Consider the following 23986-nt stretch of genomic DNA (forward strand, 5'->3'; position numbering starts at 1 on the left):
GAGTGTCCATAGATCAGGCTAGGAAAAGAGTGTTTAAAGCAATTACTCCAAGTACAACTAACTAAGATACAGGTTGTCAAATAAAAAAATATATATAGTTGACAAAACATTTTCAGTAGTCAAAAAATCAGCACTTCTGAAGTACCAGTCACCATAATAACTAAGTGGTGTATACAAATTTCAGATAACAGGGAAATCTCTGTCCTGCTCTCTAGTTTAGTTGACTTTTTACTTCTGAACACACTATCAGATTAATCTTCTGCTCCAGTTAACCAGGAAGCTTTTGGAGAAGTAGTGAGACTTCCGGCACAAAAATAAATTTGTAACACAACTCTTTTGTATGCATGTTCTCTCTTCCCCCTTGGGGACAAGCTACTGAATACTGTGCGTGTTTCAGCTGAATGGTACCTCGAACTATAATCTGAAAATAACAACTAGTGTAATCAGCCTCCATTTTTCTTTTTAAAAGGCCTAACGACAATTGTGTTCTATACTGCACTTTCAGGAATATGAATGCATATAGAGTTAAATTGGGGCCTCTTCCCAAAATTTAATATGTGATTTGTAAAAAGGTGGCTTGCCCCTTAAAGGCTAGAGGCTTGAGGCCAACCAACCCTAGTTACTAAGCAGGGATCATCTGATTTCCCTATAAAAGGCAGCAGGAAGCTGAAGGATGGATGCTCGGGGGGAGGGGCTGTTCCCAGCTAAAGACTGCTGTAGAAGAACTTCATGCAAATAAAATCAGACTCTAAGATCAGCTGCTGTCATTAGACTTATGAAAGTCTGTGTGGAGTATATTTAAGAAGCTCCTTGAAGGGGGGGAAACTGAGCTGAGGGGCTGCTTGCCAGGCTCCCCTGAGGCCACAAGGGGGCGCCGGGAGGAGGCCACTCACTGACAAGACTGTACTGGATGAACAGGGACAGAAAACTGGACAGAAGCAATGAGAAGCTTGGGAAAATCATCTATTTCTCCACGCATGTGGTGGAATTGACAAGGAAATTGAAGTGAGGGCACCAATTTTCATTTCAGACTCTGGCCCAGCACTATGGTTTGTCAGTATGTAATGTGGAATACAGGGAGTGTTCGCCCCCCACACACTTTCTACTGCAATTCAAACAGAAAGCAAAACAGTTTGGGCAACATTCCTTTAATGTAAGAAGGGATGGAATGTGGAATCAGAAAGGTCCATAACAGTTGGAGAGATCTAAAAGTGCAGTGACAGCAGCAGGATCCCCTCTTCTCCCAAAAGGGGGAGAGAAAGAAGGACAGTTAGTGAGGGAAAGTTATAGGAATTTGTAAGTGTGTGAGAAGAAGTGTCTGGAATGTGAAAAGGAAAGCGAAGAAAGGAAAAAGACTGAGAAAAATGAAAAGTCAACAAAACCAGGGAGAAAGCAAGAGGGGAGGGGGGAAGAGACAGAAACCTCTGCTGAAAAAGTAGAGCGCTCATGACTATTCTCTCACTGCAGAGAGGCTGTGTGTGGGCTATGAATTGCTGCCTGCGGTTTAAAAATACCATTTCAACCTTAACTGCGGCAGCTAGCTATACCAAAATGTATCCCATAACACCTCACTTCTCACACTTGCTGAGTAAATTCTAGTCTCAGGATAGTAGTTAGCTCTGGCGAGGAGGGACATGGGTTTGGGGTAAGGAGAGATACCACCAGTGCACTGGTGTTTGTATAATGTTGGGGGATTCTCAGAATAGGGGATTCTAGAATGTAAGGTCAGCAGCTTGCCCATTGGTCTGTAACTAAATTACATTTGTTTGGATCAAGTTTTAGGTTGTCCTGGGGTGCTGCACAATAGGATGTTTTCCTAGTCTGCCAGAGACTACACTCAGTTCTGTAAGCAAGTTTAAGATCAATTAAAATATTGCACCATATTTAAAAAACGGGGGGGAAATCAAAAAGTCAAAAATTCGTGAAAAGCGTGTCACATTACGGGTATTTTACCTCTTTGTCCTTGCTGTATTTACTTTGATGCAGTTTCTTATACTTGTGCAATCGCAGCATATTATGAAGCTCCTCACGGCTAAGAGAAAACTCCTCCTCCTCCTCTCCATCCTCATCACTTGGTGAATCCGTGTCACTGGAGTCGTCACTCAGGAGGATGCTCTGGCAAGAGTGAAAGCATCTCTAGTTTAACAACAGCACACCTCATAGTGAATTTTTTACTTAGGCAGAATTCCAGCAGTTTTTTGCCCAGTTAAGTACTGCAAAATTGACGCAACTGCAGTAATTACCATTCATACAGTGCTTCCTATTTGAAATCACCAAGAAGCATTTCCATGCAAAACACAAATAGTTTTCTTAGTCTGTCCTAAGAAATGGAATGCCTCATATGCAGCCAAAGCAGCAATTACTATACCATTCTCTTTAGTTATACCACTGATTCTAATTCCTTTTCCTGTATTATTTGATTTCAAAGGGACACTTGATTAAACTGAAGGGGCAGTAAATGGCAAGCATTTTTTCAAGTGTTCAGGTTAACCTGCATATCTTAGTGCTGCAACAGATCAGAAATACCATAGCTGGATTCACAAAAGAATATAGTAAATTTATTACTGTAACAAAGCTAAAAAATTCTTTATGAAATTTAACCTCATGATTCTGGACATAAGAGGAGCAATGATGAAGGAGAGAAAGGAATGTTACACACACACACACACACACACACACCACCTCTCACCACATATTGCACTGCATAATTACTTTATTGGGATTTCTGCCTCTCTCTGAAGATACTGGCAACTACCAAAAGCAAAATATCAAATTTGATGAACCTGTGGCCTGAGCCACTATGATTATTTTTCAGGAGAGCATTCCTCAAAGGCCAAGCACCATACACTAAGGGAAACATTCTCTATCTTTATACAAAGCCAGAAAAGCCTTTGAGGCCATACACAGTGAGGTATAAGTTATGTCAAGTCCTAAAACTACTTTACCTTCACTGCGGACCAGCTCCAGAATAAAGGAGCATAAAGCCACCATTCCCTGCCACTCTCCTTTCCCATTCAGACCTGGAGCAATAATAAATTGGGCCTCAAATGTCCATTTCATTTATTTGACCACAGCTCATTGTAATTTGGACATGGTAGTAGATATATTTCATGTTTTTGAACACACACCTCATTTAAATAAACTAAAAATACTATCATTCACTGAGTGTCATCAGTTCAGTCACTATTTCAGAATATAGAGGAGACTAAGACCCTGATCCAAGGAGACCATAACTGCATTCTGTTCTATATAGGTTTTCGTACCATACATTACCATAGCATCAGAGAGCCTTCCAGTAGCGCATTAAACAGTGTGACTAACATCTGTCATGTGTGGTCACTCTCTCACTCGCCCTCTCCCCCAGGACAGAACTGAGTGTAGAACGTACCATTTTGTTTTGGTAGGGTTTGTTGTTTTTTTGGGTTTTTTTAATCTAAATAAAAGCTGTCCTTCCCCTTAATGATACAGAAACTAACACCAAAGCTTTCTGAAAAGTAGTCAGATTTTACATTGAGCTAATGAAGAGGGTGCAGTGAACAAAAGAGAAGAGACCAAGAAAGTGCAAGAGCTACTTCTGGGGGCATTCTACGCCAAAAAATTAAAAATTATGTGCCAAAAAATTAAAAATTCTGCAAAACTCTGCACATTTTATTTGTTAAAATAACACCACATAATCACGCCAGTTTCAATTATTTCGGCAATTTATTTCAAAATACCTGTCAGCAAATATGTCTAATAATACAGACACACAAAAATTCCCCCCGGAGTAGAGAGTTAAAGAAACCACTGGGACAATTCGGTTCCTGTTTCTCTGCCCCCATCCCCCGCTAGAGCCTAGCCCGGGGGGAGCAGACAGCCACAACCCCTCCCCCCCAGAACCCACCTGCAGGGCCACCCCTAGCCAATACACCCAACCCCCCCCCTCCCCCAGCCCAGATACACACACACACACACACCCCCCTCCCCAGCCCATGGATGCAGAGGGAGAAACAGCCTGATGCTCGGTCCCAGACTCGTAAGGAGTTTCCTGCACACCGCCCTCTCCTTCCCTCTGAACCACTGAGAGGCTTATAGTCAGAGGAAATGTTTAGTGCACTACATTTGATTAGCTGTTTGTGAGGGAAGGGAAAGGCTTAGGCTTGGTCTACACTTACCCCCCAATTCGAACTAAGGTACGCAACTTCAGCTACGTGAATAACGTAGCTGAAGTTCGAAGTACCTTAGTTCGAACTTACCTCGGTCCACACGCGGCAGGCAGGCTCCCCCGTCGACGCCGTGGTTCCCCCGTCGACGCCGCGGTACTCCTCTCGTCTAGCTGGAGTACCGCAGTCGACGGCGATCACTTCCTGGTTCGACTTATCGCGTCCAGACAAGACGCGATAAGTCGAACCCAGAACTTCGATTCCCAGCCGCCGAACTAGCGGCTGGGTGTAGACATACCCTTATAGTCAGAGGAAATGTTTAGTGCACTACATTTGATTGGCTGTTTGTGAGGGAAGGGAAAGGAAGAGGGTTGGAGCAGTCTCTTCACCTCGGCTTCACTCCACACCTGCCCCTCTTATTCTCTTTTCCCCTGCCCCCTTCACCGCTCCATTTCCCTTTTCTTTCCATTTAGCTTTTCTCTCTTAAGTAAACCCAAAAAAAAAAAAAAAAAAAGTGGAACTAACATGACATTGGCTGCCATCACTTTGTTCGCTCTGCTTATTCACTCCCTTTCCACCCACCATATCTGTATTGTCTATTTAGACCATAAACTCTTGAGGGCACGGAATGTCTCCTACTCCATGTTTGAACAGCACCTAGCACAATGCCCCCCCCCCATTCTTGGTTGGCCCTTAGCCACTGCCATAATAAACATGATTAATAATACACAAGTTAATAAATGAATGTGCCATACTTTCATCAGTGTTTACTAGCAGATTCAAGTTTTTTTTTTTTTTAAAGCATTCAGTGTTCATAAGCACACTAGGGAGTACCACCACACAACCACTTTTGTTCCCCAGTCCAGGTAGAACATTCCTAGAGAGTACACCACAATAGTTATTGATCACAGCTCCCCTTCACCTCCAGTACTCTTACCTTCAGCCACTTTCTGCTTTTCTTCAGTTTGGAAAAGTTATACAAACTCCCTTTTTCTGACTTTGGCTCTGTTTAAAGAGGACATTTTATGATGAAGTAAGTGAATTTAAAGAAAAAACCTATAAATATAAACAAAGAAGCCACCTTACCCCATAGCAAGCAGGAATTCAATCTGATGCACACTCACCTGGCTGCAGTATTCCATTGAGGGAATGTGTGTTTAATATCCCAGAATTTCCTGCTCCAGAAGATTCCCCAAGCAATGAATTTGGGGGCTCTTCCTTAACTTGCATCAGGGAATCCCCAGACTGTGGCAGCAAAGGATTGTCATCCAATCCATCCTCGCTTTCATCACTGCAATAGGACACACAAAAATATGATCACAGCAGGAGAGGAAAACACTAGGGGCAAGGACACCCATAAAAGACATTATAGAAAATGCAATTTTCCTGTGTGGCACTTGTACTGGAGATTAGGAATTAGGGATGGGAAAGGTCTCAAACTGTCTGCAACAATTATACAATTTGAAGCATTGATTAATGTTAACTTCTTTCATGAATTTGCCAACTGCTCTGTAAATTGATAGTATCATAAACCTTTTAATAAAATGGTGTAGTGACTTAAAAATATAAATGCAAAGCAAATGAAGTCATAATTTTGCCTTATTATTCCAGGGAGAAGGATCTTGGGAAATAGGAAAATGAGTCTAGAGCAACATTTCATGGAAAATTTTGGAAGAGGAGGTGATAGAAGAGAGTCTGGTAATTGATGTAGGTCTTATGGATGGCCCTCTATTTCAAAGACCATTTAAGCAATCTGGTATAGTGGAGTCTGATATCCTTTATGGAATCTGTATTAAAGGGCATTACCAGTCACTACTCTTTACCTGCTCTATGTATTATATAGACAAAGGTGTTCAGCTCTTTGCTGGAAATTTATGGTCCTCAAGCACTGTATTGTTCTCAGCCACATATGCAATTAACTGATAAACCAAGACAGTGCACATATTGTCTTATGCTATAAAATCGCACTGAAATGAGGTCTTGTAACCACCCGAGAATTGGAGATAATCAAACATGATAAATGCAGTGGATCATCATACCAAAAACATAGAATGGTTCTCAGGCTCATATTCAATGACATTGCCCAGACATATCAAAATAAAGGAAGGGTGGAAAGGATCATATGTTGGTATTTACACCCAAAACTTTGTTAATGTTGAGTTAAGGTTGTAGGTGCTCAGTGCTGCTCTATGCGCCTCATGCCCTTCTAGAACAGGAGAACTCAATTCCCAGAACATAAATGTTAGAAAACAAGCAATGCAGAATTAAGATGACACTACACACACTCAGCTCTGCCCACTTTGATCCCTGTCCTAAATCATCAGGAAGATCATAGTACCTGACCTCTCCCTTAGCCTTTTCCAACCAGCCGCAAGTATTCCCTGGATCAAGAGGGCTGCACAGAGCACAGCAAGGCTCCACTGGACTGCATGAGTGGGAGTGCTGACTTGGAGTTGTGCAGTGTACAAAGTGACAGGGTTGGTTATGGAGGAGTAAGGTACTGTTATAGTCGTAAGTCTTAGTGTTAGTGCTTCAAAGGCAAAGAAAGTTCAGATCAGCTCCACTCAGCCTAAGCCACCAACTGAGCGGGTCACTCATTCAGCTTCTCACTCATTGAGCATTTCCTTGGGGAGCATGAATTAAGTAAGAACCTGAGCCGTGAGATAAGCCTGGGCACAGGTTTCTTTGTCTCAGCTCCTTGCCCACATCTCAGAACTTATGTAGCTGTGTCATGTATAGAACATGTCCATTCTCAATTCCCCATGTTTCTCAATGCTGTGTACTTGTAGCATGACCATTCTCAATTACCCACCCAGTTTTGTTGATGCGTGCGTGATTCTAGAACACACTGAAAATTAAAAGCAGGTAACTGGGGGGAAGGACTTCATCTTGGGAACTCCTTGACCAGATAATCCCAAATTTGCCATATCTACTATCCTGTGGCATAACTATTTTCAAGGCAATCTGCCTAGACACGCATTTAGAACACATTGAAAAGTAAAAGCAAGCCTCATTAAGGGCTGTATCTTAGGAAACTCTTGACCCAGTGACTCCAAATTTACACCACAAATTGTAATCCAGGTCCTCTACTGGCATACTAAATTTTAAACCAATCTGGATGTGCTTGTAAATTATACAACCCTTTGAAAAATCAACTTGAAATTGATGTGTTTTGGTTCTATCCTTCTTCCATCCCAGATTTGACTACCAACAGTTGTGAACCCTTTACAGAACCAGAAAAAGTCTAAACTTTTGAAATAGTGTCGTAGATGATTCTCTGTGGCATTCACTAGCTGAAATAATGAGAAATCCACTGATATCAGTTTCATGTGGATCCTTCCTATATTTCCCCCCCCAGCTCTGAAGGGGGGGAGGGGGAAAGATTCAGAACGGAATTTTTTTTTAAAGTGGGTCATTTTGAAGGGGAGTCTGTAACTTGACCCACTGGAGCAAATAACCCCAGATTTGCACCATTAACTCTACCTCTGCCCTGATATTTCATGGCAGTTTTCAAGGCAATCGCCTATAAATATTCATATGCATTTTAGAGCACTCTGAAAAATGAGCTCTTGAACAGAAAGCTCTGCTCACCTTTAGCTATGGCATTGCTACTGCTCTTCGGTAATACAACAGAAAAAACCATAAAAGCAGTAAATGGTGATAAAAAAAGTCTACTCCTTTTTACATTTTCCTATGGGTAACCAATTTTCTGACCCACCCCCCCTCAAAAACCCCTCTTATTTCACATCAATTTCCATATCCAAAATTCATATAGAAAATGAAATTTGTTTGAATGAAACATTTTACCAAGGATGCTAATGGACACCTTACTAAAGTCATGTTTGACTTGTACATGTAATAATACTTTACGCTTACATAGCACTTCTCATTGGAAGATCTCAACATGTTTTACAAAGATGATACTGGTAGGTTGGTTTGTTTGTTTTTTTAAGAGAAGATTTTTGTTTCTTAATAGTTCTATTTGTCTCCTAACACACAATTCTGTGTCTGACAACAGCACTGAGATGTTACAAATGATTACGGGCCAATTCCTTGAAAAAATAATTTAAGATTTAATAAACTAAGCCTACTTTTTAGTAAAAGCTGACAAAAAGAATTCTTGACCATTATACAGTCTCTGGGCTAACAATGAGCCAAGTAACCAATCAATGTTAGGTAAAAAGACCAGAGAACAAAAATCCTTGAAAAAGCAGGATTTATACTTTGTACAAGTGGTTACTAACCCCTTACTATGGGGGCTGCCTGGAAACAATACTATACAATGTCTCTTTTCTGGGCATTCCCAACCTAAAACAGGATAGGTTTTTGGTACCTGGATATACTCCTGTTGAAGATGGTGGATGTCTGTCGTAGAAACTGATCCAATCGCAGAGCTCTCTCCAGACATTGCAGATAGAGGGGCTTCGCCAGCTCTGTACAGCTGCCATCCTCCCTGGCACCCAGCTCCGAGGCCATAGAACAAATCTGTCCTCATGCACAGATGCCTCCAAACACACAGCTGGGTGAGAACAAAATGCACCCATTACTATTACATCAATTACCAGGGACTGAAGAGAAGGAATTAAGTGCACTGGCAGAATGTATTGCATATTATTTTATAGAACCCCAAAAGATGCTAAACACTTCATAGAAGACAGAGAAAAACAGGGTTCCTGATCAAAAGAGCTTACAATCTAGAGATTCCTGAAGTAACCGAAAGATTAGTCAGAGAACAATGGAAAGTTGGAATGACTGGGGATGTGAAACATGTTTCCCAAAAACATTCCATGAAATCAAATTGACAAAACTGTCTGGGAACAAAAAAATCTTAAGCAGTAAGAAATAAAATAAAATAAAATAAAATAAAATAATAATAATAATAAACATTAAAGTTGTTGCGCTTTTCTGTAGTGCACCTTCATCCTGTTAAAAACAGGCCTAACTGCTGGCACCTAGATATTAGAAACACAGAGGGTTGACTTTTATTAAGTATTGGGTTCTGGAGATACTAACGGGGTGTGGTGTCAGGAAAGCCCATTCCCAACATTAGTTTTACTGTGGACTCCGCCACCATGTGTGGTCTTGGACAAGTCACTTCACCATTCTGCCTCAGTCTGCATCGTAAAATGGGAATAGTAATACATATCTACCTCACAAAATTGTTATGGGGATTCATTAATGTTTCTACAGCACTTTAAATATGGCAATAACGTTTTAATAAGAGATTATTTCAAGCACACTGGTCAACCAATTGACTGAAATAAGAGTTTCAAAACAAGCCAGCAGTTATGCTATTCTAGTGTTGCTATATCATTGATCACTTTTGTCCCCAGCTCATAAAACTTCTGTTCCTCTCTTTGGCTAGCTGACAAGCACCTTATTTCAATATATGATCACCAAGAATAGGAATACAAAATTCTGGGCACGTTAAATTACACAACTTTGTATACGTATATAAGCTGCAAAATCTGTTAATGCAATACTAAAGCTGCATAGTTTAAAAAAAAATATCAGGAAATGCACAAACTAGAATTTCAACAGCAATGTTAACTTGGCCAAATAAGTTCTCTATATTTTCCTATAGGCATTTATGGTCTATTTTCAGAGAGACTGAGCAGTGGCCTTATATCAAATAATATTGAGGTAGGAACACAGGAAGTACAAAGAATCCAGCCGATGAAAGTAAGAATCATGTACTGAAACATTCACCATTATTAAAGGAAACAAGCTGATCTTTGAATGAAATGGGCAGCAACATATATCATATGAACTGCATACCTTTAACCCAGAGATTAAAAAAAGTTAGAGAAACCTTTTTTCAGTTGAATCTTATATAAGGTGTTCTGGAAGAGAAAGGAGTCACAAAAACCAACACAGGAGAAGAACTTTTTGAGTGGACCCGCTTAAGTTCACAGTTGAAGCGACAATGTATTTTTCCCTCATGCATATCATAACTTTTCCCTCATGCATATCATAACTATTACTTTTATAGTGCCACAAGGTGTGCTTGATATTTGGTTTACAAACATACTACAAATTCTTGCCCGAAACAGCTTACAGTCTAAAATTAAACACAGTCTAAAATTAAACTGTTGCTCCTTTTGCTATATTTAGTATCAACGATTGCCTATGTATTTTTTTTCTTATGTATTTTTTAAAAATCATCCAAATTCCTTTCTTACCCAGTCCATTTAGTAACGTTACTGAAAGCTCCTGGGTAGTCTAACACTAATCCCAAATAGCCTTTTTGCTTCAAACTGTTCTTTATCTTCAGGATTTTAGGTTCTCCAAAAAAGCCTGAAATATTTATGTTGCTGAAGTTATTCAAGGTAAATAAATGTTTAGCAGACTTTGAGAAGGTCTCTACTACAACCTTATCGATTGTTCTTTTGTTTTCTTCTGTTACAAATACAGGCATAATGGTCAGGACAGTAATAAGAAAGCTTATTTTTGAACACATATGATTGGTTTTATTTCCAAATTCAAAAAAAGTTACTGTGCATATGAGAGCTACTTATGCCCTATGTGTAGGGCCCTACCAATTCATGACAGTGAAAAAATGTGTCACAGACTGTGAAATAAGCCCTTCACTGTGAAATCTGATCTCCCTCTTGCTGCTGGTCTGGCAAGGGACAGGACTTGTCCTTCCCCGTAGGGCAGCTGTCACAGGCAGATCAAACCCACCTCAGAGTGCTTTCCCCTGCTGCAGGAAGCTCCAGCCCCAGAGGTTCCTGCAGCTGGAGGAGACTTGTGGAGATGATCCAATATTCCCCGGCTGCTGGGAGTGCCCCAGCTCCTAGCTACAAGTCCCTACTGGGCTGGGGAGGGACAAGACTTGTCCTTCCCTTGCATGGCAGCTCGGGGTGGGGTGGGGTGGGGAGGAAGGGGGCAGATGAGACCCACTTCCGGATACCTTTTGGGTAGAGATCCCCAGTTACAACACTGTGAAATTTCAGATGTAAACAGCTGAAAACGTGAAACTGATCAACTTTAAACCCTCTGGCCATGAATTTGATAAAAATGGATCATGAATTTGGTAGGGTCCTACCTATGTGATAATGATGTTCAGTTGCAAATAAATTTGTTCAGTTTGAGATTTTGTTTCTTGGGAAGCACCATAAATCAGCTGTTGAAGAGTTTTATAGTTTCTTTGCCACGATCAATTGCCTTCTAACTAATTATTCTGGTTTGTGTCATATGCGTAATAACAATTTCTCAAAAGGTATCTTTGAATGCCACAAAACTTGAAAGGAAAATTCCCCATTGTTATTTATATCAAAATATTGCTACATTTTTTCAATGACTGAAGTGAACAAATGCGTTTTATTTTTAGCTTGTGCTTTTAGTCAAGGGACTGGGTCTTCAGGAATATCATCTGAAATGAGTACTGTACCCATTTTTGGCCTTGATTCTGCAAGGACTTAGTAAAGATTTGTAGATTTTAAGGCCAGAAAGGATTTCTGAGATTACATAGTCTGACCTCCTGCATAACACAGGCCATAAGACTTCCCTGACCTGAATTCTACTTTAAGTTCAATGGGTGTGGTTGAACTAGAGCATATCTTTTAGAAAAATATGCAGTCTCGATCTAAAAATTTCCAGAGATGGAGAATCCACCACAACCCTTGGTAAATTGTTCCCATGGTTAATTACTACTATTAAAAAATTGCATCTGATTTCTAATCTGAATTTATCTTCAACTTCCAGACACTGACTCCTGTTACACCTTTGTCTGCTAAACTGAAGATCCCTCTATTATCAAATTTCTGTTCTCCACGTAAGTAGTTATAAACTGATCAAATCATCCTTTAACCATCTTTGGTAAACTAAATAGACTGAGCTCCTTAAATCTCTCACTATAAAAGCATGTTTTCTAATCCTTTAATCAATCTTGTGGCTCTTCTCTGAACCCTCTCCAATTTATCAACATCCTTCCTGAATTGGAGACACTAGAACTGGACACAGTAACCCAGTAGCAGTTCCACCAGTGCCAAATACAAAGGTAATATAACCTCCTTACTCTTTGATATTCACCATTTTCACATCCAAGGATCACATTCACACTGGGAGCGCATGTTCAGCTGATTATCCACCAAGACCCCTAAGTCTTTTTCAGAGTCACTCCTTCCCAGGACAGAGCCCCATCCCTCAAGTATGGCCTACATATATAGAAATTAAGAATATGACCTTACATTTGACCGTATAGAAAAATGTTTGCTTGAGGCCAGCTTATCAGCCGATCCAGATTGTTCTGTATCAGTGACCTGTTCTCTTCATTATTTATCACTCCCCCAATCTTTTTGTCATCGTCAAATTTAAGCAGTAATGATTTTATGTTTTATTCCAGATCGCTGATAAAAGTCTTAAATAGAGGAGGGACAAGAAATGATCTCTATAGCACTTGGCTAGAAAGACACCCACTCAATGATTCACTATTTACAATTACATTTTGAAAAATAGACAATTTTTAATCCACTTAGTGTGTGCCATACTAATTTTATATAGTTCTAGTTTTGTAATCAAAATGTTGTGTGGTACCAAGTTAAATGACTTACAGAAGTCTAAATATATTCCATCAACACTATTACCTTTATCAACCTAAATTGTAATTTCATTATCTTGTCTCTCCCACCAATAGAAATAGGTCCAATAAAAGATATTAACCTCACCCACCTTGTCTCTTGAAGATATCAAGTTAGTTTGACAAGGTCTATTTTCCATAAACCCATACTGATTGTCATTAATTAACCTCCTTTAATTCTTTATTAAATCTAGCCCTGTATCAGCAATTCCATTACTTTACCAAAGATCAATGACAGGCCTATAATTATCCAGATCATCCTGTTTACTCTTTCCAAATATTGGTACATTAGTTTTTTTTCCAGTCCTCTGGAACTTCTCCAGTGTTCATATACTTATTAAATTAATTAATGGTCTAAACAGCACCTCAGCCAGCTCTTTTAAAACTCCTGGATGCAAGTTCCCCAGACCTGATGATTTTAAAACAGATTTTGAACAGTTATCGTTTAATATCCCCCTTGGTTACCGTTGCAGTGGGAAGTATATCATCATCATCAGGATATGAATACATCATCCAACTTTTTCCCAAATACAGATAATAACTTTAAGCTCATGCATACTTTTAGCAGGATCAGAGCCTCAGAAACTAAATATTTTGAGGCTTTTTCAGACTTTATGAAAATCAAACTTATTCCAGATGAGGAATCATGAACTTTGGAAAGTAGATTCTTTACTTTTTGGGTTTAACAGTCACCAGACATCAACTACATTTTTTCCCATAAGGACAGAATTGAAGGTTTTAGATTTTTTGCTAATCTGTAAATTGGGGGAATTTCATCTAACCCAAATTTTAAACATAGCACTAAAATCTCCTCCCATAAATGATTTGTGTGTGTGCTGGGAACAATTAGTAAATAAATCAGACAGAAAACAGATATATTTACAGGGGCATACATACACCAAATATTAAGATTCCCAGGCAGTGTGCCAGAAAGCAAGAGATAATATTCCTCTCTGGTCTCCAAAAAACTGTAGTAACCACAAAGGGTAAGTTTTATGAACACAGTAACTTCCTTTTGATGGGTGTATTGTTGGATACATCAAATACTTGTCCCACCCAAACTTTTTTTTCCCCAATTAATTGTATTTTGAAGTATTTAGATGCGTTTCCTGAGTTAGGGTAATATCCACTTCCACACTTGAGACAGAAGAGAACTTTCTTATATTTTATTATGTGGTAAATGCTATTTATATTCCACTTACAGGATTTGTACGAAAACAAGTGGAAGGGTGCATTATACTTAATCTCTTTATGCAAGGCATTCTTATCTAAATAAGCTTTACATATAATGTTGGTTGCTAGAATACCCTTCTTAATTCAGTTATACTGGGTAATCAATATCTTGCCTCTGAATAACTAAATAAAACTTCTGAATTTAACACATGTTCTTAAACATACTAAAACTCTGCTGAGGACAAATTCATTAAACCATTTTTACAGTCATACTGTAGACAGAACAAAAGTCCAGTCATTGAATTTATCATGGAACTTTTTTTTTTTTTTTTTTTTTTAAACGTACACAATACTCTCATAGTGGTTCTCAACTCATTGACAGTGATAAAATAATGTCCTAAAATCTCTGCCTCTTAGAAATATAGTTGGGTGTAAAAAGAAAGGAGAGTGAGGAGAAAGGGCTGAGATTTGCAAGTGCTACAAAATTTGCTTATTGTGTTTAATGTTAAACAAGTTAACAATGGCAAAATCTGAATGTCATTTTAATTTTTTTATTTGGTTATTACATATTAATAGGGTCAAATATGCCCGCTAGTGAAAGCGGTAAACTTCATTCATTCCTATATCACAGTTTTAGTCAGATGTAAAGATCAGCAGTAGACCCATAAGAAAAGGATACCGAGAAAGCTGCCCTGAACAATCTATAAGAGAAGTATCTGAATGGTACTTGATATTATGACCCCAGGACTTCTTGATGCCAACTGGCATAAGGTTAACAGGAATCCCTTGGGTTTGGTATTTAGCCTGCTAAACCCAGGGGTGTGAGTTCAATTCTTGAGGGAGCCATTTAGGGATCTGGGGCAAAAATCTGTCTGGGGATTGGGCCTGCTTTGAGCAGGGGGTTGGACTAGATGACCTCCTGAGGTCCCTTCCAACCCTGATAGTCTATGAATTCTGTAATGAGTATCATGTGAGGTCTCTATTGAAAGATTGTGTCATTCAAGTCATCAAAATCATTGCAAAAATGCATGTATGGCTGTTGTATAAGCATTTACATATATAAATACTGAAAAGTATGTTCTTAAGATCTGTGTCTAGGGCTGAGCACAAGCAAATGTGAAAAGCAGATTCTCTTTCAAACAAGAAATGTTTATCTATATGTCTGCTTACATATAAATTAAGTATTATATGGTTCACAATGGACCTCCACTCACAAATCTGAACTGAATGCCAATGAAGGATGGTGAAATCTTCAGAGAGAGGAAATTAACAGGAAGAGGTAAACAGCAGGTGTTACCCTGTTTAGGAGTAATACAATTAACTTTTGAAACTATATCTGGAGTACAGAGGAACCCCTACGTATTCCATCAGTCTGAAAAGACAAGCTCTCAACAGGCTTGATTTTATGAGAAAGGGTCTCGACCAAATGGGTGGAAAACGCTGGAGAGAATTTTGGGTGAGATAAGCTTCTTTACACAGGAGGATAACTTGTTAGTTAGGTTTAGGCTTTAGAATGTGTGCTGTGATATTGTTTTATATGTTACCATTTGTTCTCATCTCTCATACTGGTTTTTATTTGAATCTCCAACCTTTCTTAAATAAAGAAATAATCTTAAATTCTTTCCTTTTGCTTTATAATTGAAGTCAAGCACTGTGTGTATTACAGGAGTGGTGCTCTAAGGCAGTGGTCTCCAAACTTTTTTGATCACGCACCCCATCAGTAAAAAATTTTTGAGCACGCATCCCCCTGCTGCGCCGAAGCAAAAAAAAAAAAAAAAAAAAAGGCCACTCGGACTCCCGCCCGAACTGCCAAAGGTAAAAACAAAAAGCGCTCTTCCTGCCGTGCACCCCCAAGGATCCTCTTGCGCACCCCACTTTGGAGACCACAGCTCTAAGGTAAAACTGGTGAACTGAGATACACTGTTCCATTGGAAACAGAGGATCTGGGATTTCTGTGGGTATCCACTGATCGGGGCTGGCTACCACAGAGGGACACTTTGAAGAATCGGGGAGTCAGGTGCATTTGTTGTCAACCTGCAAGGCAAAGACAGATCTGATGCAGCCCAGAGGAGAGTGCTTGAGTGACTAACAGGGTGGTTGTGTTAGGAAACTAATACTTAGCGGGTACAGACAAGACTCCCTCAGTCTGGAGGCAGGTGGTAACAAGCTGACTCACAGCTCTGGGTATCCCAGGAAGAATCACAGATATACGCCCCCTTAATTAGTACAGTCTGTAGGCTACATGGAAAATAAAGACTTCTCTCAATTAGAAGTATTATAATGTTTCCTATTAACGGATCATCAAAGATAAACATAACACAGAAATAAGTAAAAATATTGAAATATCTTTTACCTAAATAATATTGCCATTTTAAGTACATATCTGCATTAATTTTCACAAAAAGGTGCCTTAACACTCTGAGTTACATATTTCTTAAGCCTGTTTTAAAAGCCCTGTGGAAGTTCTGAAATTTGCAAATTTGTGTTCCTTTAAAGATCTTTGGGGTTGCTGGAATCAAAGTAATACATATCTAAAACCATCATCTCTGAATAGTTTCCTTGCTGTTCTCTGTCACTGCAAATATGGAGAAATCTCGATGTACATTACAGTTTTTTGCATTTGAGAAAGTAAAATGTCTTTAAAATTATGTAGGTAGATAGTTGCAAGTTGGGGGTAGCAGTCATTTCTTGCACACTTGGCACCCGATGAGCCCTTATTTTTAGACTTAGTCCTTTTTGTCAACCTGGTAGTTTTTTTGAACCATCGAGAAATAATGCTTGTTTGATCAGGGTTCTCCACTCCTTCCAGGAGATTCAAGATATGAGTGCTTTTCCTTTTTTTTTTTTAAATGTCTTCAGTCTCATCCACATCAGTACCTAGGTGACTGTTTTCAAGGAGCCACAGACAACCATCTATTATTTTTGGGCTATTTCAGATGGCAATACAATTTGTTCCACTGCTGTTAGAGGATTCTGAAATCCATTTATTCCATCAGCTAGTTCAGGGGTCTCAAACTCAAATGACCACGAGGGCCGCATGAGGACTAGTACATTGGCCCCAGGGCCGCATTTACTGACACCTCCCCCCCGCCGCCCTCGGCCCCGCCCCCACTCCATCCCTTCCATGAGCCCCCGCCACACCCCACACCCCTCCTGCCCCCCCAGGGGGGGCAGGAGGGGTGTGGGGTGTGGCGGGGGCTCAGTGCAGGGAGTTGGGGTGTGGGGTGCAGGAGGGGTGAGGGGTGCGGCAGGGGGTCATGGTGCAGGGTGCAGCAGGGGGCTCAGGGCAGTGGGTTGGGGTGCAGGAGGGGTGCGGGGTGCAGCAGGGGGTCGGGGTGTGTGCTGGGTGCGGCAGAGGGTTCAGCTGCAGGAGGGATTCGGGGGGTGGGCTCCGGCCCAACGCCCACTGGGGGCAGGGCAGGCTCCATGCCTGATTTCTGAAAACTTACCATCCATTACTTACCAACACCTGTCAGGGATGGTCTAGATAATACTTAGTCCTGCCTTGGGTGCAGGGGACTGGACTAGATGACCTCTTGAGGTCCCTCTTCCAGTTCTATGATTACTGTGGGAAAGTTTGGGTGATTTACCTTGGTGCCCTGATGGCTAGTTTTTGCAGAGTAAAAGGCTCCACCATCTTGACTTTCTTTCTGATTTGCTCCAACTCTTTAGTAAGTTTTAATATCAAATTTAGCAGGTTGTCTGTCTTAGTTCTAAAAAACTATTCCACAGTGGTTCAGGAAGTTATTTTTGTGGTTTTCTTTGTTGGAGTGCCGAAGACTGGCATTTGAAATAAAGATAATAAAAAGATTCAACCATGAGCTCAGAGAGTAACTACTTGATTGTATCATATTAATGTTGATAAATGCAAAGTAATGCACACTGGAAAGCATAATCCCAACTATACATATAAAATGATGGGGTCTAAATTAGCTGTTACCACTCAAGAAAGATCTTGGAGTCATTGTGGATAGTTCTCTGAAAATATCCACTCAATGTGCAGCGGCAGTTAAAAAAGCGAACAGAATGCTGGGAATAATTAAGAAAAGGATAGAAAATAGGAGAGAAAATATCATGTTGCCTCTATATAAATCCATGGTATGCCCACATCTTGAATACTGTGTGCAGATGTGGTCGCCCCATCTCAAAAAAGATATATTGGAATTGGAAAAGGTTCAGAAAAGGGCAACAAAAATGATTAGGGGTATGGAATGGCTTCCATATGAGGAGAGATTAATAAGACTGGGACTTTTCAGCTTGGAAAAGAGACAGTTAAGTGGAGATATGATTGAGGTCTATAAAATCATGACTGGTGTAGAGAAAGTAGATAAGAAAGTGTTGTTTACTACTTCTCATAACACAAGAACGAGGGGTCACCAAATGAAATGAATAGACAGCAGGTTTAAAACAAATAAAAGGAAGTATTTCTTCACACAATGCAGTGTCAACCTGTGGAACTCCTTGCCAGAGGATGTTGTGAAGGACAAGACCATAACAGGGTTCAAAAAAGAACTAGATAAATTCATGGAGGATAGGTCCATCAATGGTGCCCCTAGCCTCTGTTTGCCAGAAGCTGGGAATGAGCAACAGGGGATGGATCACTTGATGATTACCTGTTCTGCTCATTCCCTCTGGGGCACCTGGCACTGGCCACTGTTGGAAGACAGGATACTGGGTAGATGAACCTTTGGTCTGACCCAGTAGGGCCGTTCTTATGTGACCCTCTAAATTATTAAAGTCAAACATGAAGTTATGCCATTGGGTTTAGAGTTCTAACCACCTTCAAACTGGGTAGGAGTAACCTTGATTAACCTTAATCAAGACACACTGAGAAATACTTGAGGTTTAAGCTAATTTTTTTTAAGTATCTTGCCCACAGACAGTGCTTTTAGATCACTATTTAGTTGAACTATAATTTAGCTGTGGCGTTTTTGTTTGCTTTTTTAAAAATCTGCCTATTACAATGTCTAGTCAGTCAACAAACAGCACTAGAGGAGAACTTTTCAAGGACATGTTTGGAAGCAACTAGTTATGTTTTATATTAAGGGCTTCCAAGATTTTGGCATTTATTTCCACTAAACAACAGCAAACATCTTGCCTTCTAGAAGCACAGAGAAAGATCAGCTTTAAAACACTGGGTTTTCCAGTTTAAACAAATATTTGCTGGCTATTGCTGACTTTGATTTCAACATGCTTTTACAATAAAAGTCCATTTAAACCAGAAGCCCTATATATGACATGCACACAACTTAAAAATTATATTTCACTTCAAAAACAGAGAGAATTTTTATGTATGTCTGGTTGCAACAGTGGATCTTTCTTCAAGATCCTTGCCTTACACTTTTTTGCATACCTCAGAACCTCTACATCCTAGCTGAAGCCCAAAGGATTGCTGTTTTCTCCTCTTTTGCATTTAATACTGAGGCCAAACAGTGTGATAACCCACCAACCCACTGGTGAAAGGTTGACTAGACTTTCTTTGGAGACCATCAACACATCTCTCCAGCTGATTAGAGGATAAATTATTGAGTAGGGTGAATTCAAAATCATGATTTTTTTTAAAAAGGAACAAAATATATTTTTATTTCAAACATTTTTATTATTTTTATTTTCTTCCCAATGTATAGTCTCTGATTGCTAAAGTGGATATTTTGTACTTGGTTTTTTTATTAGTTTTCCAATTCTTAGTAGAATTTCAGTTTTTGCAGAAGGATTTTCTACTGAGAAGTTTTACACTTAAAATATACATCTGTGCTGAAAATGACAAGTCCAGGGCCTCACTAACATCCTTACTGTGAGAACACAAATGCAAACACAAAGCTGAAAGCAAATAGCTTGAGGTATATTTGCAACCTATATCACGTTCCGATATACTTCCACAAGTCAAGAAAGTTGAAATGTTCCATCAGCATTGGCGGTTTGAAGTCAATGGGACCTGTGCTCTTAGGTCACTTAAGTACTTTTAAATATCCATCCTTACATGCCTTAATATGGAGTCTTACCTTAGGTGTCCAATTTTGATAATTTTGGGCCTGTGTTTAAAAAAGTTCACAATAACTTTGCTAATACACCTCTACCTCGATATAACGCTGTCCTTGGGACCCAAAAAATCTTACTGCGTTATAGGTGAAACCGCGTTATATCGAACTTGCTTTGATCCACCGGAGTGCGCAGCCCCCCCCCCCCCGGGAGCACTGCTTTACCGCGTTAAATCCGAATTCGTGTTATATCGGGTCGCGTTATATCGGGGTAGAGGTGTATATTGAACCTCTGTTAACACTGAACCACTTTTGTTTTGAAGTGACAAAGACTTTATGCCACTAAAAGAAAAGTTGAATAAAAATACAATTGCACCCCTTATGCTGCAAACACTTATGTACATGTTAGTTTTGAGCACGAGTAGTCCACTGAAGTCAACGGTACTATTCATGCAAGTAAAATTACATATCTGCTTAAGAAGTTGCAGGATCAGGGCCTTCACTTTCAATATTTTCTTTTTTGCCTAATAGTTTCATAGAACTCAAATAGGATGCCCTACCAGCTGTGCCATTTAAAAAACAAATCCCAAACAGCCTTACTGATTTAGTTCACTATCAATTTACATCTAAAGTTGCAATACCACACATTTTCATGTTAGCGTTACAAAGCTTCAGTTTGTTTCAAATCAATTTTTTTAAAGTGATTAAAATTATGGTTTGAATCACTTCACCCTGCTAATGACAAAAAAGGAACTCCTCCGAGGCAGAATAGGCCATCTCTGATATGTTTGCACAATCCTGCTGGGCTGGGGGAAGGAAAAGAGAGAGGCAGACAGCAGAACTAAGTCCCTGTCTGCAGTAGTAAGTTGTATTACTTAAACTATACTGTACAGTGAAAATGGTACAATCCTCCACACTGGACAAAGTTATTCCCAGACAAGAAGGGGAATAAACTATACCAGTAGTAGGAAATGTTATTTACTCCTCATAACACACAAACTAGGGGTCACCAAATGAAATTAATAGGCAGCAGGTTTAAAACAAGTAAAAGGAAGTATTTCTTCACACAACACGCAGTCAACATGTGGAACTTTTTGACAGAAGATGTTGTGAAAGCCAAGACTATAACAGGGTTAAAAAAAACTAACTACGTTCATGGAGGATAGGTCCATCAATGGCTATTAGCCAGGATGGGCAGGAATGGTGTCCCTAGCCTCTGTTTGCCAGAAGCTGGGAATGAGCGACAGGGGGTGGATCTCTTGATGATTACCTCTTCTGTTCATTCCCTCTGGGGCACCTGGCATTGGCCACTGTCAGAAGACAGTATCCTGGGCTAGATGGACCTCTGGTCTGACCCAGTATGACCATTCTTATGTTCAGTATAATGTATCTTTATACCAGTATAATTGTGTCCACATTGGGCTTTTCCCAGTATAACCTTTTTTTTAAAACCACAAGAGTCATACCCTACTTGAAATAGGTATGCCACTAGAACATTCATAGACAAGGCCTAAGAATGGAACCCAGAACAATGAGAACACAACCTATCAGGCCTCTACAGTTCCTTCACACTTTTGTCACTATTTTCCCCCCTCATCCAACCCTTCATGTTTTGCATTCTAACTAAGAGCCATTACAAGAGTTTATCCACAGCCAAAGAATCCCACACAAATTGTATTTCCCTCCGCTCTCTAAGAGATGCATTTCATTTTTCTTTTTCCAGGAAAATTCTCCATTGTGACATATAAAACATTACATCAGAATGGTGCAAGAAATATCATCAACAGCAACAATGTTCCCCAGGTAAGCATCCAATTTAAAAGCAAACATACACAAAGAGGCTAAAGGCCATGTCCACACTAGAAACTTTTGCTAGTATAAATCATGCCAATTAAGGATGCAATTTCTTTTACTGTGTTTTTAAACCAGCAAAAGCCCTAATGCAGATTCAGTTATACCAGACTGCTTTAGCCAGCACAGCTTAATTTGCTTGGGTAACTAGTAAAAAATATACCAGCAAAAGAGGGCTTTAAGTTATATTATGTTAAGTTATAAGTTATGTCTACAGTAGGAGGGTTTGCCAGTATACCCATACAGGTAAACCCTCATATACACTTGGGGGAATTCCTGCACCGCACATGCAGAATTTTTTTTATGCGCAGAAAATACATTCTGCCCAAAATGTATTCTGTCTTTCGCCCACCAGAGGCCACTGTAGCACCAGAACAGCCAGCAGCTGGCTGCATTCATAACAGCACCCTGCCCACAGAGCCCAGGTTAGGAGGCACATGGTGGGGGAAGACAGAGTGGGGCACACGGGGCTGCTGGGAGTGTCACTGGGATTCAGAAGGACTAGTGGGGGGACAGACCAGGGCAGGGCTCAGGAGCCAGTGGAGTGACAGCATTAAGCCAGAGGCTAAATGGAAGGGGGACTGCGGGGCCACACAGGGACGGGGGTGATGTGCCTGGCTGAATGGGAGAGGCTAGCGGTCAGCCAGGGCCTGCATGGGGGAGGCTCACCAACTCCCTAACAATCCCCCCTCTCCCCCAAAAAAAGACTGTTTGATAATTCTCCCACCCACCCCCAACTCCCTCCAGGTTCACTCCCAGGCTCCTTCCCTCTCCCTCAGCTCCTCCATTACCCCCGACACCCCACGCCTTTGCACTGCTTCTGAGGGGTGCAAGAAATATGTTTCTGCAGTGTAATTTATATGAATTACTTAAAGTTCTGTACTGATTTGTCTAGTAAGGAATCTATTTGTCAAAAAAAAAAATTCCTGAATCTTTTCCCCCCCTGTATTACAGACATACTCGCTGACAGGTATTTTGAAACAGATTATCAAAATAACTGAAACTGGTGTGATTATATGTGTTATTTTGACAAAATTTACAGAATTTTAAAATGCTGTGCACAGAATTTTTAATTTTTTGGCACAGAATTCCCCCCAGGAGTACCTCATAGCATACACTAGGCCTTGGTAAACCAAGGGTAGTCCCCATTTATTCTTTTTTTCTGGGGAAATATTTCCCAATATAACTTCAGAGTAACAAGCGAGTACATTTATTAGCAAAAGATTGCAGGCAGGCAAAGAAAAATTAATTTTATGAACCTATAAATTTCAGTCCCCATTAATGTTGACCCTGAATAAATACAAATTACTTTGACTACCTTCATACATACACCTGGAAAAAAAACCAAAAAAAAAACCACAAAAAAACATATGCGCCCCTTTTCAATTTAGGATTTAAAAAAAGAGAGAGATCATTTCTTTGCCTTCTCTGATTGATGGCCCTAATATCTGAATTTATACTATTATCTTTCTATAATACATTTCCTTTTGCTACATTACTTTTGTTGCATTTTTTTCAAGAAGGTAATTAAGTGGGATGAAGATCAATTAAATTCTGTTAGCTATTTTGAATGTAGTATCTATTATACAGCTACAGATTGATATTAACTAATCAAACAGCCAGCTACACAATGGTTCATTATTATTGCATCCAAATATCCCAATCAGGGTAGGAAAAGGAATTACAAACATGTATGACAGTTTTACTGGAAACATACACAAGTGGAGAAGAGAAAAACTTTATACATATGTATATAGCCAATAAACAGAAAAGTCTGACACTACTTCCAGCAACACAGATGCCACCTTTAACAATGTAAACTACAGACTAGAAAAGTGACTTGGAGAAATCAAGCAATGCGATTGACTATATACCTGTTCAATTAGGGGCAAATCCAGCTCTAGAGGGGCAGGGGACTGGATTTCTGGAGCCCCTGCACAAAGGCTTACACACATTCTGTGCCCCTTGAAGCACCTGTCTACAGGGGCTTCACATGCACTTGCCACACAGTGAGAATTTAGAAGCATGTTGAGGGTAATTCAGGACATCTGTTGTTGTCCTGGTACACCAACCAGCCTTTCCCCCGGCATAGCTGGGGTACAATTGGAATGGAGTTTTTTCAACCCCAGGTTGGAATATTGGCTGTGGAACATTAGAGGAGAGAAGATCTTTCTTCTGACAGTCCCTAAGGAGATTTCCAGCACACAGGCTTGTCAGGCTGTATGCTTGGTATAACGGAGTAAGAACTTGTTCCCCCAATC

The 23986-nt window shown here is 40.0% G+C and overlaps 1 protein-coding gene across 1 annotated transcript in view; it reads right to left on the reverse strand.

The window, feature by feature from the left end:
• INO80 (INO80 complex ATPase subunit) overlaps positions 1–23986 on the reverse strand; it is a 135120-nt gene that overhangs the window by 107803 nt on the left and 3331 nt on the right. Inside the window, exons 2-5 of the mRNA XM_065403615.1 lie at positions 8476–8661; positions 5267–5433; positions 5080–5147; positions 1954–2115 (exon numbers count right to left, since the gene is read on the reverse strand). Coding sequence (XP_065259687.1) covers positions 1954–2115; positions 5080–5147; positions 5267–5433; positions 8476–8618 — 540 coding nt within the window. The 5' untranslated portion in view covers positions 8619–8661. The remainder of the gene's footprint in view (positions 1–1953; positions 2116–5079; positions 5148–5266; positions 5434–8475; positions 8662–23986) is intronic.

The sequence above is a fragment of the Emys orbicularis genome, chromosome 4 (assembly GCF_028017835.1).
Source record: "Emys orbicularis isolate rEmyOrb1 chromosome 4, rEmyOrb1.hap1, whole genome shotgun sequence".
In the NCBI taxonomy this organism is placed as follows: domain Eukaryota; kingdom Metazoa; phylum Chordata; order Testudines; family Emydidae; genus Emys; species Emys orbicularis.